This window comes from Squalius cephalus (assembly GCF_949319135.1).
Source record: "Squalius cephalus genome assembly, chromosome: 3".
Classification (NCBI taxonomy): domain Eukaryota; kingdom Metazoa; phylum Chordata; class Actinopteri; order Cypriniformes; family Leuciscidae; genus Squalius; species Squalius cephalus.
In genome coordinates this window covers 15,579,665-15,594,528 of record NC_137124.1, presented here as the reverse complement: position 1 = coordinate 15,594,528, position 14,864 = coordinate 15,579,665, and the positions used below count along the sequence as shown (strand labels likewise).

Sequence of the window (14,864 nt, the reverse complement as noted above, 5' to 3'; positions counted from 1 at the left end):
ATGATTAAATCATTGCATGGCCTGTTGTGGTTTACTGCTTATTTTACGTGTCCAGAGGCTCTCAGTATTCACTATACAAGGCTCTGCAAAATTTGTTTGTGAAGCCGGCCATAGCGTTTTGGGGGCAGAATGAGAGGAAAATAGATTCTTTCATTAGTGAGAAGTTGGTGCAGAAAGCATCTGATATTTCTGCATGTGTCATGTATTTATGTAAAGAGCAGATGTTCCCTCTGTAGACCTCTTCCTTTTCATTTCAGTGATCTGCAGCTTTCTCAGTGAAAGACGAGCTACTATCACACCAGAAACTGAACTACACTGGAAAACATTTAGTGTGGATTTACTGCATACTACTTAAGTCATTTTTACAGTAGTAGTTCTATAATTTATTTCTACCATGACCGTATTCTGTGAAAGTGACGTGAAGGCCAAGTATGGTAACCCATACTCAGAATTTGTCCTCTGCATTTAACCCATCCAAGTTAGTGCACACACATTAGAAGTAGTTAGTAGTGAGCACACAGACACACTGCAAACCGTGATACACACCTGGAGCAGTGGGCAGCCATTATGCTGTGGCGCCCGGGGAGCGATTAGGGGTTAGGTGCCTTGCTCAAGGACACCTCAGTCATTTCCTGCCGGTATTGGAATCGAACCAGCAACCTTTGGGTTACCAGTCAGACTCGCTAGCCACGACTGCCCTACTGTGACCTCAGTAAACTGGACGTGACTGTGATGTTGTATGTGTACTGTATGTGCTGTAGTACAGCAAACTCTTGTATACTGTATCCGTTGATGAACTGTGAGATCTTAAGTATTGTGCTGGTGTTTGGAATTCCCAGAATGCACTGCAGCAGGGGTTATTTTAGTATTATTTAAAATTAAGATTTTATTATTTAGATTAATATTTTGAATTAGCTCTTATTTTTTTCATGTTTTCATTTTAGTTTGATTAATTTTATGTGCTTTTTTTTCTGTTTAGCTATAATTTATTTATATTTCCCTTTTTTTTAGTTTAAATAATTTAATCAACGAGGCGCCTCTATGCTCTGAAGTGGAACCTATTCGTTGAATGGTGTTCTTCCCACCGGGAAGTCCTCCGAAGATGTCTGATCAGAGTCGTGCTTTCCTTCCTGCAAGATGGATTCCTTCCTCCCTCAAAGTGTATGTTGCCGCCATCGCCGCACATCACAATGCAGTTGAAGGTAAGTCGTTGGGAAAGCATGACCTGATCGTCAGGTTCCTGAGGGGAGTGAGGAGACTAAATCCTTCTCGCCCCACCATACCCTCTTGGGATCTGTCTCTAGTGCTCAGCGCACTGCAGAGACCTCCCTTTGAACCACTGCGGTCAGCTGAGTTAAAAATCTTGTCACTAAAGACAGTGCTCGTGACTGCCCTGGCTTCCATCAAGAGGGTAGGGGACCTGCAAGCATTTTCGGTCAACGAATCGTGCCTAGAATTCGGGCCGGCCAACTCTCACGTTATCCTGAGACCGTGGCTTGGATATGTGCCCAAGGTTCCTACCACTCCCTTCAGGGATCAGGTAGTGAACCTGCAAGCGCTGCCTTCGGAGGAGGCAGACCCAGCTCTAGCTTTTCTCTGTCCCATCCGCTCTTTGTGGTTATACGTGGACAGAACGCAAAGCTTCAGGACCTCAGATTAGTTCTTCGTCTGTTACGGAGGCCAGCAGAAGGGAAAGGGTGTCTCCAAGCAGAGGATGGCCCACTGGATAGAGGATGCTATCGCCTTGGCTTACGAAGCCCAAGGCGTGCATTGCCCGTTCGGGTTGCGAGCACACTCAACTGAAGTGTTGCTTCCTTCTGGGAGCTGGCTCAAGGCGCCTCGCTGACAGATATATGTAGAGCTGCGGGCTGGGCGACACCTAAAACGTTCGCTAGTTTCTATAGCCTCCGTGTAGAGCTGGTATCTTCCCGTATACTCACTCCCAGTGGCCAGTAGCATGAGGGACCCGTTCTTAGTGTCGGCTTGCAACGCCACTCCCGCCCCTATGGGCCGGATATGTGCATCTATTTGCTCCAGTAGTGTTCCCCAGAAATGGCCAAACCTGTGAGTTCCTCCATTACCCCTGCGGCAGTCAGGCGTTGCGGAGCGTTTGACGCCAGGCCTACACTCGTATGCATTGTGGAACCTGTGTTAGGCTATGTGTCCATATGTAGTGGTCCCTGCGGCGACCCCATATGTGTATTCCTCCATGATCAGCTCCTGCGGACGAGCCCGTGTCTTTCCCTAGACAGAGCCCGCTCTGCCGTGTCTGCTGGTGTTCTTTCCCCCCTATAACTAGGCTGGAACCACCCCAGAGACTGCCATATGTTGTACTATCCTGCTTGGCTAGTACATATGTGTAACCGTCACAGTGCCTCCCTCCGGGGTAGGATGTGGCTTCCGCAGCGTACCCTTCCCCAAGGGCACGCTTTTCAGCGTTATCCAATAAGTCACACTGAGTGGGTCTTGCGGAACAGCAGTGACTGACCTTCTCTGCTTCGAGCTCCTACTTCTGCCCAACACTCTGGTCAGGCCAGGAGGCTCAAGCAGAGCGCTGGAAGGGCCAGCAGCCGTGGCGTTTTGGTAGATATCCCCATTCGTCAGAATCACTTCTAATTCGCGTCATAGTGAGCTGACGAAGGGGAATGTTCGTTTACGTATGGTAACCCTCGTTCTCCGAGGAGGGAACGGAGACTTGAGTCCCCTCTCCACAGTTGCTGAGCTTCCGCTGTATGGCCGAGTCACAGGTCCGGCTCCTTAGCGTAAAAACAAGGATGCGAGGCACCTGCTGCTCATTATATGCTCGCGCTTCGATGCACGGCAGCTGGTGCAATTATCGCATGCCAATGTGCATTAGCTCGTTTAGTTTCACTCGAAGTAGATGGGCTCTTGCAAACGATCCCCATTTGTCAGAATCACTTCTGACTCACGTCTCCGTTGCCTCCGCGGGGAACGAGGGTTACCATACGTAACCAAGACGTTTTTGCTGTTACATAGAACAGTTGAAGCATATGATGGGAGACTTAAAGTCACTAATTACACTTTTAGCACTATTTGATTTCACAATACAGTTAAGAACATTTTTTAAAGTAATGACCGCTGGCAAAATATTACAGCCGGTAGACACTGATTAACACGAGCATTCATTCGTATGACTGACACGGCTTGACTGAAAGGCCTCTGCTGATTGTAAATTGCCTATTTCAAGCAGGAAAATCATGTTCTATTTCAGTGTTTTGGCTGCTGTGCTCTTATCCAGGCTGTGAATGTCATTCCTTTTCAATTATGTGGAACACATTGTGTGTTTTGACACAAAATGACACAATTACATATTTTATTTCTGAATGGGATGAGAGATTGTAACAAGTTAGGATCAGTCTGTTTGGAGTGCTCTTCACTTGTGTTAATATTGCTGCATTTTGTGTCTGCATCATGTCAGCTATATTTATCTAATGCTAATGGGCGTCCAGATAATAGAATTCAGTGAACATGAAATTAAAATGTTACTCCAAATGGAAAAATATATATTTTCTACATACTTTTGTCAAAATGTGTGATCACCAACCCACTGATTTTCAGTGAAAAAAAAAAAAAAAACTCATAGAAAATCGTCTCGAGACTTACATTAGTTTGTTCCATCACGCTTGCATCATGGCTTTGAGGTTCAGCTGAACTTGATAAACAATCTTCGTCTCTAATTTTGTTTTGTTTGTGTCATCTCTGTTGTTTTTTTCTGGCTTCCTATTGTTTGTAAACTTCTTTTATCAACTTCAATGATTCAGTATGTGGGCAGATTGTTTACACAATGCTCCCATTTTCTGTTCAACTCTACCGGAAAATATTTGCCATTTAAAAAAAAAAATTTAAAGTAGCTTTTATTTTTATATTTCTCGATAAGGAGCTCACTGGTCTCTGCTTCATTCCAGTTTGCAGACATTTTTTCGTTCTTTGTTCATGACGAACACAAACTTTCTTCTAAGAGCAACAGAGTCGCGCGATGGCACATGCGTCTTCACTACGACACACCCCTTACGGTATTGGTCCTGGCTTTTGTTCACATGATCCCGGCAATGTTACTAGGTCCCTATCCCGGCATCGATCCCGGGACGTGTTTGCGTTCACACGGAAGGCATTCTAGCAATTTTACAGCAATTTCCCGGGATCAATGTCCTGTGTGAAAGGGGCTCTAGCCTATAGGTTTTTTTTAAGGGGCTATTTGTAGAATTCAGAAACCCTTGTTATTAGCGACACCGGTGACCGTTAAGTGAACTTGCAACTTGTTGCTGGTGCTCGCACTTGTGCACACGTAAGACTGAACGTGATTTCAAAGCCCCGATATATGCACAGCAAAGTTCTTTTTCATTCTTCCCCTTAGAAAAAGTTGAAAATACATAAGAGAGGTTCTCGTGAGCGTGCATAACAGTCACATCCATAGACATCACATTTCATTGACAACCTAGGAAGTCGGGGAAGGTCTCGGTTTGAAGTTTCATTACAAGCTCTTCACACATTGGCAATACAAAACATGACACAGGTGCGACCTTGAGTGTAAAAGGGTACCTGTATTAGACGTTATTTATCGCCCCTCATTCTAGCCTATAGTTTAATCTGGGGATCAGAGTCTTGGATGAGCATTGTACTCCTCTCGACCGAGGGTCTTTCTGCTGAGTCCTCGGCTCCCCAGGAAACCCATCTCTGGTCCTGGTGAGAAGCGGCTTTTTGCCTGAGCTTTGCATCCCTTCTCACTGGTTGAACACTCCTAGTTGCAAGTTCCGTGGTTATCAGCATAGATCAACATGCCGGTGTTTCCCGAAAACATAGTTCCAACGAACATTTGCAAACAGCATCACAAAGTTGTGTGGTTGGTAAGACAGCTCTCGAGCTGTGGTTAAAAGCAGAGTTTCAGGTTTGCATGACATGTGGACTAAATAAATCCTTATCTTGATCAAAACAAGCAAGCTGACTTTCAGTACAATCTATATCTTTTATTTAGAATACATACAAATGTCATTTACGTCTTTTAGTTTGTCAAGAGATTTAACCCCTTACCTGACAGGGATCACTGGTGATCCCAGATTATTTTAGTTCAAAATATGTTTGAGCTTATATATCTCAATATTAATAACAGTCTGGTTAATTTTGAGTCTTGAACTATAAACTCTCAAGGGTTGGCTTTCTAAATGTATGTGTGTTATGTTTCTATTCAGAATTACTTATGAGCAGTAACCTTTTTATTTTGGGCATTTCATGTATGCAGCACTTGCCAAAATTGGGGGTGATGAGCAAGGGGTTAAAGCACCGTTTTTGAAGAGTGTGCATGTGCGAACGTGCTCTGCTATGGAAGAACGAGCCTATGATTGAATTTGGAAATAAAGCAAAATAACTGAGAAAAATTTGAAATAGTCCTCAGATGCCATGTCCGTAATTTATAACAAAACATCTAGCATTAGTTCGATCTCAAACAGATTCATTAAGTTATTACTCCACCACGTCCGTGACATCATTAACCAAAGTGGTTGAACGACCAATTTGCGACAGTACGGTTTCGGGAAACAGTCATGACTACCTAGTTGATTTCTTCAACGATGCATCGTACTATGGTAGTAAAGCAGCGAGTTACATCGTTGTACCAAGAGTGTTGATCATACGAGATGCTGACTTCAGGTCAGGCAGGGTGGAGTATTTCGCAAATGCTCCCCTGTGGTGTTTGTGGTTGAATCAGATCCCCCTATATATATTAGGGGTGCTCTGATTGATCGACTACCGATCGCTATCGGCCGATAATCGCTTTGGGAAGTTTGATCGGCGGTCTCTATAAAGATTGATCTCATCATGTTAACAACGCTTAAAGACGCGCGCCTGCCGTGAGAGGTATGGCATGATATGCAGCGGCACGGTCTCAATCTTTGTCCGGCACGGGTAAAATAATTCTAATGTTGTGTGTGAGTGAATCGCAGCGCGCTCTCTTTCCCTCACAAAATGCGCAAATGGCTTCACATCACCACATCGCGTCTGCACTATAAGCGAGCTGCACAGTTAACACCGGAATTGTCACTTGCACAATCAAGGCAGTGTTGCATCGTCACAAAAATTTAAAATTGGCACTTCAGTGGGCCTTTAAATGCTAACCAACAGTTCGCTTTAACATCAACCAAAAGCCATATAGCTATTTAATTGTTGTGGTAGTCTAAAATCATTTAAATAGGTAACACAGTTATTTGGCATTTTAAAATGTCGTATTTAAGAACTCTGAGCTGTGTGGAGTTTCTGTATTCCTATTCATCTGTAAGGGTGTTCTGAAATCACTCCACTCACACTTTCCCTAACTGCAGTTATTTACTAGACTCTGGTGACAGGCAACACTGAGATCAATGCTAAACTTTCATGCTGATTTCATTTTCAATAGCCCTTCATCTCTTGTAAAACGTGAAATATTGTGCGCTGTTGAAAGGATTTTGGGTTCCCTCAGAGGCAGGGAAATGTATTGCTTTCATGCACCTTTTGCCACTTAGGAAAACTATTTTTGTTTGTGTCGTCTGTAGCCATGGCAGCCGACAGCTCCTATTCTATAGTCCAGGGGTCTTCAACGGGGGTACATGGCGACATCACAGTCTGCCTAATTTCTGTGAAATGAAAGTGTTACAAAAAAGTTAAAGTTAAAGTCTGGCCAAATGTCTTTTCCACATTGGAATGTATTAAATAAAATAAATGTATATAATCATTTTAATGCAAATTACACTTTCATTCAAAAGTCTGCGGTCAGTAATATATATTTTTTTAAATAAAAAGAAAGAAAGAAATTAATACTTTTAATTAGAAAGGTTGCATTAAATTGAAGACTATTATAATGTTACAAAAGATACTTTTTCAAATAAATGCTGCTCTTTCGAACTTTCTACTCATCAGAAAAACCTGGGAAAAAAATGATTACAGCTTCTACAAAATTATTAAGCAGCACATCTTTTTCAACATTGATAATAATTATTATTTTTGAGCAGCAAATCAACATATTAGAATGATTTCTGAATGATCATGTGACTCTGAATACTGGAGTAATGATGCCAAAAAAATCAGCTTTGCATCACAGGAATAAATTACATTTTTATTTTAATATTTCACAATATTACTGTATTTTTGATCAAATAAATGCAGCCTGGCTGAGCACAAAAACACACAAAAAAACGTTTGAATCCAAGTGTATATAAACATTTATATAAATGCATATTGTCGGCCAGGCTGAAAATGCACCACTCAATATATATTGAATATGTTTAGTTCCCCCGATCTACTGAGGACTATTGATGTCAATGATGTTATCTGTGCCATAATCAGGTCAATTTATTTTGTGTTTATCATTTCATCATGCTGTCTGCTCCCAGCTCTACTCAGCCAGTGATGAAATAACTGAATTTGTTCCTGCCCTGTTGAACTATAAGTCTTTTAAAATGTATTAGATTGTTACAGAGATACGTTGATTTAATTTTGCCGGCATGTTATTGGAGAAATAAAGCTTCCTTTGGGTCTTAACTGCGTGAGTGTAACGATCGTGGCTGATACTCTGACATTATGACTCCTGCTTGTCTCACAGGTATCAGAACAGTACATTACTGAAGAAAGCTTTCCACCTGTTGTCTTCCTCTGGAAATATAATTCAGTTAATTTGCAATGAGCAGATTCACACTGAATCTTGTATGTGTTTGTATATTAAATATTTTGGCCAATTTGAATGTACAATTTAGGGTTTTTGGAGATCAACTTCACACCACAGATATTGTCGATACTGCTGAGGTGTTTTGAACCTGTAACACTCCTTTAATATTGAACTTAAATTTTGTGCAGCCGAAGGTTTTTTTATTCACTGTTTCACAACTTCAGTTTTTGTCTTGCAGTGTGGCTCACACAATCCCAATCCATTTATAAAACTCTACAAAACAATATTTAATTAGGATGCAGTTTATCAATAACGTGGAGGCCTATGAAAATGTTCTTTAGATATTGAACAGCATGTGGTTTGCCTGAAAACAGTGTAATTATAAACTCCTCATGAGCAGAGATGTCAAGCGAAAGCTGAAGATGTTTTAGAGTTTTCGAGCACTTGCAGCACACTATGTAAATTAGGTCAGGCTTATGAATCGTTATTGTTTCTGAACAGAAAAGAGGAAACTTTGGTTTTGCCTGGAGACAGCACTGCTCATTAGGGTACCATGAAAATGCAGTGTTCAAAGGTTTTTCATCCTCACATCATTGGAATATTTTATTTATTTATTCAGTTATTATTCTTTTTTTTTTTAATTGTTTGTCATTTTATTTTGTCACATTGTATGCATAGGAAATGGCCCAAGTGTAATAATCTTTTGGAGAAATCATACAGTAACACTCAATAATAGTCCCACCTGATTTACAGTTAAAATGGCCAATATCACCTTTGTTTACTTGACCAGCCTGAAAAATAGTTTTTGGCATGATTTGAGCTAAAAAATCATAATATATGATACCACTGCTATCAAATTGTATTTCTGGTTATCAATATAATCTGATTATCCGATAATCTATTATTTAAAGTTTTTAAATATTGATTATGCTGTTTTGTGAGTAAAATGTGTCAGAGCAGGTTATGATGTGAATTATTTTTTATTTAAATCTATTGTGATGTCATCATTGATTCATTGCAGTGCTCATCATCCTGTGGGCGGGGCTTGCAATCCAGAGTGGTCCAATGCATGCACAAAGTGACCGGTCGGCATGGCAGCAACTGCCCAGTAGTCCTGAAGCCCCCTGCGTACAGGCAGTGTCATCAGGGGGCGTGTAACATAAAAGTCAATGTGAACACCATCACCTCTCCTAGACTGGGTAAGACTTTACAGTTAAAGACATTTGTGTTTCGGGGGGCGGGGGTAACAAATTGAGACAAGGCAATATTTCTAATTTTCATTTAGTTTAAGTGCTAAAATAACTAAACCTAAAGAAATTAAAACTAAAACTTAGAGTCTTTGAAAAAAAAACGAATAAAAATGTCAAAAAACCCAACTAAAAAACTAAAACTTTAACTAAAATTTTAATTAAAACAGAAAATATAAAAATAAAATATAATTGAAAATATATTAAAAAAAATCTAAACTTTGCCTTAAATAAATATAAAACAAACTGCATTTAAGTCATATCGGCCTGGTTCCACAGACAGGCCATAGATTAAACCAGCATTAGGCCTTTTAAGTAGCTTTTATAAATGTGTAGAAAAAAAAAACTATTACTGGTGTGCATCTTGGGACAAAACAACAAATATCAAAAACTTTTATATCAACATGATAACACCTAACATGGTCAATCAGTGAATTAACCAATCCAATAAATCAATGAAATCCAAGGAAAAAAATTCAAAGAAATTTTTAACAAAGATAGAAAATAAATAAATAATAATAAAAAATAGATTAAATAATGAACAAATAAACATTCTGCAAAAAAATGTTGAGATCAAAATCCAAATAAGACCTTTAGGACAAAGAGTTTTCAATGTATATACACAAAAAAATGCTTCCCTGTGTTCCAAATAATAGCATGCTGCACATTTACACATCATATGCACTTCTGATGCAAAGGCAATTCCAATTCCTCATTATATTTTAAATTGACTTAATCCTGCCTATGTTGAGTGATCCAAATTAGTCCTTTTCCATTTCAGTTAGGATGCTGCCTTAATTGTACTGTGGGCAGTAAACATCTCACTAGGTTTTGGAATAGAGTCTCTCTTTGCTTTAAGCAATAAACATTTCATTGTACTGCATAAACATTTCATTGCCAAGACATCTGTTAAAAGAAGCGTCATCTGGAAAGCATCACATTAAAATAATCTGAAAAACATCTAAATAATGTAAGAGCAGATTCACATACTCTAAATGTTTATATGCCGAATGTCCTTCTACACTGAAAAAAAGGTATAGGATTTACTCTGAAACAGTGTTCACTCAGAAATTGCTAGTACAAATAATTACAAAGACTCAGCAGTAACACTTTACAATAGGGTCTCGTGTTCACATTAGCTAATGCATTAGCTAACATAAACTGACAATGAACAATATATGAAGTGTTTTGTAATCTTTGTTATTGTTAGTAAGTAAAAAAGTATTGTTCATTGTTCATGTTAAAGTGTCATGAAACTTGAGGAAACACTTACGTCAAAAATGTACTTAACTAATGTTAACTAAGAAAACCTTATTTTAAAGTGTTTACGAATCGGCAAGTAAATGTGAAATGTTTGGAGTAGAGAGACTAAAATAGTATTTTTTTGTGATCTTTGTTTTATTTACAAATTCGAAAAATAATTTTTCACAGTGTATAACAGCAACATTGAACATTGCGAAAGTTGTCTTTTAGGTGAACTGCACACATGTACATGTCTGGCCTGATGTATGCATGTTGTCAGGGATCATGTGATATAATTGAATCTATGAAATGCCGAGTCCTGTCCTTCTGTCATTCCTGGCAGCTGCATTGACGTACAAGTGCACGGGTGATCAGTGGGCGGTTTACTGCAGGGTGATCCGAGATAAGAACCTGTGCCAGGACATGCGCTGGTACCAACGCTGCTGCCAGACCTGCAGAGACTTTTACACCAACAAAATGCCCCCCAAGACTTGAGAACAACACATAGAGGTTTATTTTTGCCTTTCCCATTTGTACTGTCAAGAATAATATGTTTTATATTTGAAAATGTTATTATGTGAAAATAAAAGCAGCCTGAAAGCAGTGGAACAGATATTACAAGCAGAACACACTATGCAAACTTTTGAAGGCACTGAGGTTTGTTACTACCAAAGTATGTACTTGCAGTGTGTTCGCCAAGCGTTTGCGTACTTGCATTACGTTTGTTTCTTGTTTTTGGACTTGAAGGTTTCTTGTTTTGCTGTAATCCACCCTTTTAGTCCCTGGAAGTGACTTCTTCAGCATACTGGCTCATTTCTCCAGATTACCAGCTGTGATTTGCTTTCTTAAGGCCACTGGTTGGCCAATAACTGATGGACTTTTTTTTTCAGACTCGGATCAATTATCTTTTAACTTGTTTTTGCTTTTATTTCTTAGAATAATAATAACTTGTCTGTTGGCTCTGTAACCAAAACCTAGTGATCTACCTTGCTCCTTACAAATGGTTTCAATAGAGTTTAAAATTAATCTGTTGCTAATCTAACAGTGCAACACATTAAAAAAAACCCACAAATATTGCATAAAATAGTCCATTGTTTATTAAGCTGAACTATTTTTGCTGATATGTTTAGGTATTGAGTGGATTATATATATATTTTCAAACATTTTATCTCTGTTATTTCATCCATCAGCTTCTTTTTTCTGAGCTTGTTGCAATGCATTTACATTTATGCATTTGGCATACATTCACGGTATCGAACCCCATGATGTTGGCTTTGCCAGTGCCATACTCTACTGTTTAAGCCATATCTTTGCATTATGCGTGCATATAATAATAGATTATGCAGTGCATTATTGTAGTTCTCATTCTCTGCATCTGCAGCAAAAGAAGACATGGTTGTATAATCAATCATTCTGCCTACCTTTTTGAACAGCCTTCACACTGAGAGTCTTAAAATACTGCCTACGTAGGCAGCTCACTAGGTTTTGGAAAAGAGCTGAAGTAGCGTGTGCTATTTAATTCATAAAGAGCCATCTCAATGCAGTCGAGCAGTCAAGTTGATAATAAGTGACCCATTTGGGTAATTTTTCTCTTTAGGGTTTATGTATTTTATATAAAACTAGGCGAATTTGTGGCTCTCTCAGAATGTGGCCACTTTCTTTTTGTCATCTAGGTTTCTTTGCATTATTTACCACACTCTCTGTGTGTTTCAGATATTTGCTGTGTTGTTTCATATATTTTAACAGTACATGATCTCTTCTGCAGTGTAAACAAGTGAGTCTTCATTAGTCTGTTGCCTTTGGTGCATCGTTGTTCACCCCAAAATGAAAATGTCATTATTTTACTCAAGCTCATGTCGTTCGGAACCAGTATGCTCTCATTTCTTCTTTTGAACACTAGAAATTTTAAGTAATGCTTATTTAGATTGCACAGAGGGTGTCTTGTGACTTCAGAATAAATAAAAAATAGTCATACAATATACTGCTTTTAAAAAAAATACAAGAAATTAATACTTTTATTCAGCAAGGATGCATTAAATCGATCAAAAGTGACAGTTAAGACATTTATAATGTTAGAGATTCTATTCTATTTCAAATAAATTCTGTTCTTTCATCAAAGAATCCTAAAAACATGAGGATAAATAAATGACAAGAGCATTTTTAGTTTTGGGGTGCACTGTTTCTTTAAGGTGTAGTAAAATCAGGGTACAGGAAATGTTATGTATGTGTCTAATCATATTTTAGGAATCATTCACACATTTCACACTTTTTTGTGTGTTTAAAAAAAACGACCAGACGCAGGTCAGTGAAGTGGAAAGAAACAAGGTCTAGAGACGCGTTTTTTAAAAGTTGAACTTAAAAAAACCGCATCTCTAGACCTTGTTTTTCTACAGTGCCACAGTTGTCGCACTCAAACATGCTAGTCTTGACTCTGTGCTTGTATATCTTATTAATTTGTCATCAGTATGAGACAATAATTCCTTTGTTTAAAAATTGTAATTTTTGTAATTATTGTAGTTTTCATATTGTGCAATAGAGGCAGTATGCAAACCCCATAGACAGGCCCTTTTTATTTCACAGAATTTAGGAACAATAGCAACAAATTTTGTAACAAACATCACAGTCCAAATCTCATAGTTAAAATCTGGATACAATTTATAGGAGTTTACAAGGTACTTTTACAGTAAGGATGTGGTCAGGAAACGTGACATTTTAAGTTTGTATTTCATAAAATAACACCATGGCCGAGAGTGACACTGCATATGCATGAGAGGCTTGAAACATACCGAGTTGCCTACGGCCTACATGGGGAGATGCCTTCTAAGATAGCATCCTAACTGAATGAAACCTCACTAGTGACAACAACTTGTTGAGTTTTATGCTACTCCAGAAAGGATGAAATGCATAGCAAACCAGTTGACCTTGAAATGCTGTCTGGTTTTTGGAACAGAGCTTACGTGTGTGTTTGAGACCTTGGCTCTGATCTACCAGGTTGCACAAGGTCACAACAGGTGCTTGACAAATTTCACTACTGTGAAATTCAGCCGTTTTTTTTTTCTTTCTTTTTTTTCACGTTTTGTTCTTGTACTTTTGTATGTATTTAAATGAAACGTGTTTTTTAATGTTTGTTAGGATTATTTAATACATATTGTATCTACCTGCTTTTGTCAGAACTATTGGGTGCAACAGCTTCATGTTCCAGGTATAGTGAATATTGCTTGTGTATTCCAGTACTGTATGTCAATAGTTGCACATGTGATTGGTACTTAAACTTCCACTTTTGATGGTGCTAATTTGAACATTTCAGACTGTTCAAAAATATATAATAATAATAAATGTATATCCTGTATTATGCTTTTGTGTGTGTGCATCAATTTTAAATGATATTTTCTGCTTATAATCAATAGCTTAATAGTTTTATATTGAACTATCATTTACACACTCAGCCCCTATTAAAGACGTTTGGTTTTCCTTTGTCCAGATTTTCATATACTTTTTTTATCATGCTGCATATAACAATATGAGTTTTTAATTATTGTAATCTGGTTTCCTGCCTGATGTTTTACCAGAAGAGAGCTCTTGGTTTTGTTCAGAGGTCTCCGTCACAACCTTGTGAAGTTCCCCGGCTCGTTCTTCAGCAGTTGTTTGCGTTTTTATTTTGCTGATTCTAATGTTTGTTGGCTGTAACACTGTGAATATATTACGTCGAGAGGATCCGTGAGCATATGCTTGACGAACGGCTGCACGGCCTGCTGTTCTCACCCGTAAATCTGCCGCTGTCAGTGTAATGACACTGGCGTAGCTGTGAAGGGCGTGAGGAGAAGGTCACCGCCACTTTAAAGTGCTCATCTCAAATCCTCTGTATGCTGGAGACTCTTTGTGTTACAGTGGGCGTTCTGACATTCACACCATTACACAAAATAGACTGTTTAAAGAATTGAAGTGAAATGGTCATAGGTGTATGGAATTAAAAAAGTTGTTTTCATAATCTTCTCAAAATCAGCCAGTGAACCTCTCCAGAATATGTGGCGTGTATTTCTGCATCTGTCGGTGCGTGAGAGCAGATCGTTTAAGCGTTTTCAGCACATGAGCTCATGAAGATCTCAATCTGAAATTTCAGCACAGACGTTTTATTCACGTATTATGCAGTGAAGTTTCATGAGCAACTTTTTCCTCAATTTACTCAACAGCTCCTCTGTTTGCAGACTATGGCGGGAGCCTCTGCAGAAATCTGCCACTGGCTCCTTAATATGCTCAAACTCTTTGGATGAATGATGTGGACACTCTGGGGTGAAACATCTCCAACGCTTTTTCTGTTTTGGTTTCATTTCAGCCACAGATGTTCAGTGGAAATTTCTGGTGGAGCCTTTTTACCACCATCTGTCTGGCTACAGGTTTGACATGGATTTAATAATTGATATTTAATGTATTATTGTTCTAAATCATGAAGGTTTCTCCTGAAAAGACCAGTACAGCCAAGATGTTCAGCTTAGTTGGTGAAGCTGTTGATAAAAGAAGTCTTGATGGTTTAATTGGTAACATTTTTCAAGAAGGTTCTATTTGCTTACATTAGTTAACTACATAGTTAACATAATAATAAATAAAAAAAATACTTCTAGCATTTATTAATCTTAGTTGATCTTAATTTAAACATTTACTACATTAACAGCAAAAGTTTTATCTGTTAATATTATATAGTGGATCTTTGCCAACTTGAACTAACA

General features: G+C 38.6%; 1 protein-coding gene across 2 annotated transcripts in view; it reads left to right on the top strand.

Annotated features, from left to right (window-relative positions):
- adamts17 (ADAM metallopeptidase with thrombospondin type 1 motif, 17) overlaps nucleotides 1-10,805 on the top strand; it is a 123,332-nt gene extending 112,527 nt beyond the window's left edge. For both annotated transcript variants that reach the window (XM_079866515.1, XM_079866514.1), the window contains 2 exons: nucleotides 8,673-8,850; nucleotides 10,484-10,805. In XM_079866515.1, the coding sequence (XP_079722641.1) occupies nucleotides 8,673-8,850; nucleotides 10,484-10,635 (330 nt within the window). In that variant the 3' untranslated portion in view covers nucleotides 10,636-10,805. The remainder of the gene's footprint in view (nucleotides 1-8,672; nucleotides 8,851-10,483) is intronic.
- The last annotated feature ends 4,059 nt before the right edge of the window (nucleotides 10,806-14,864 follow it).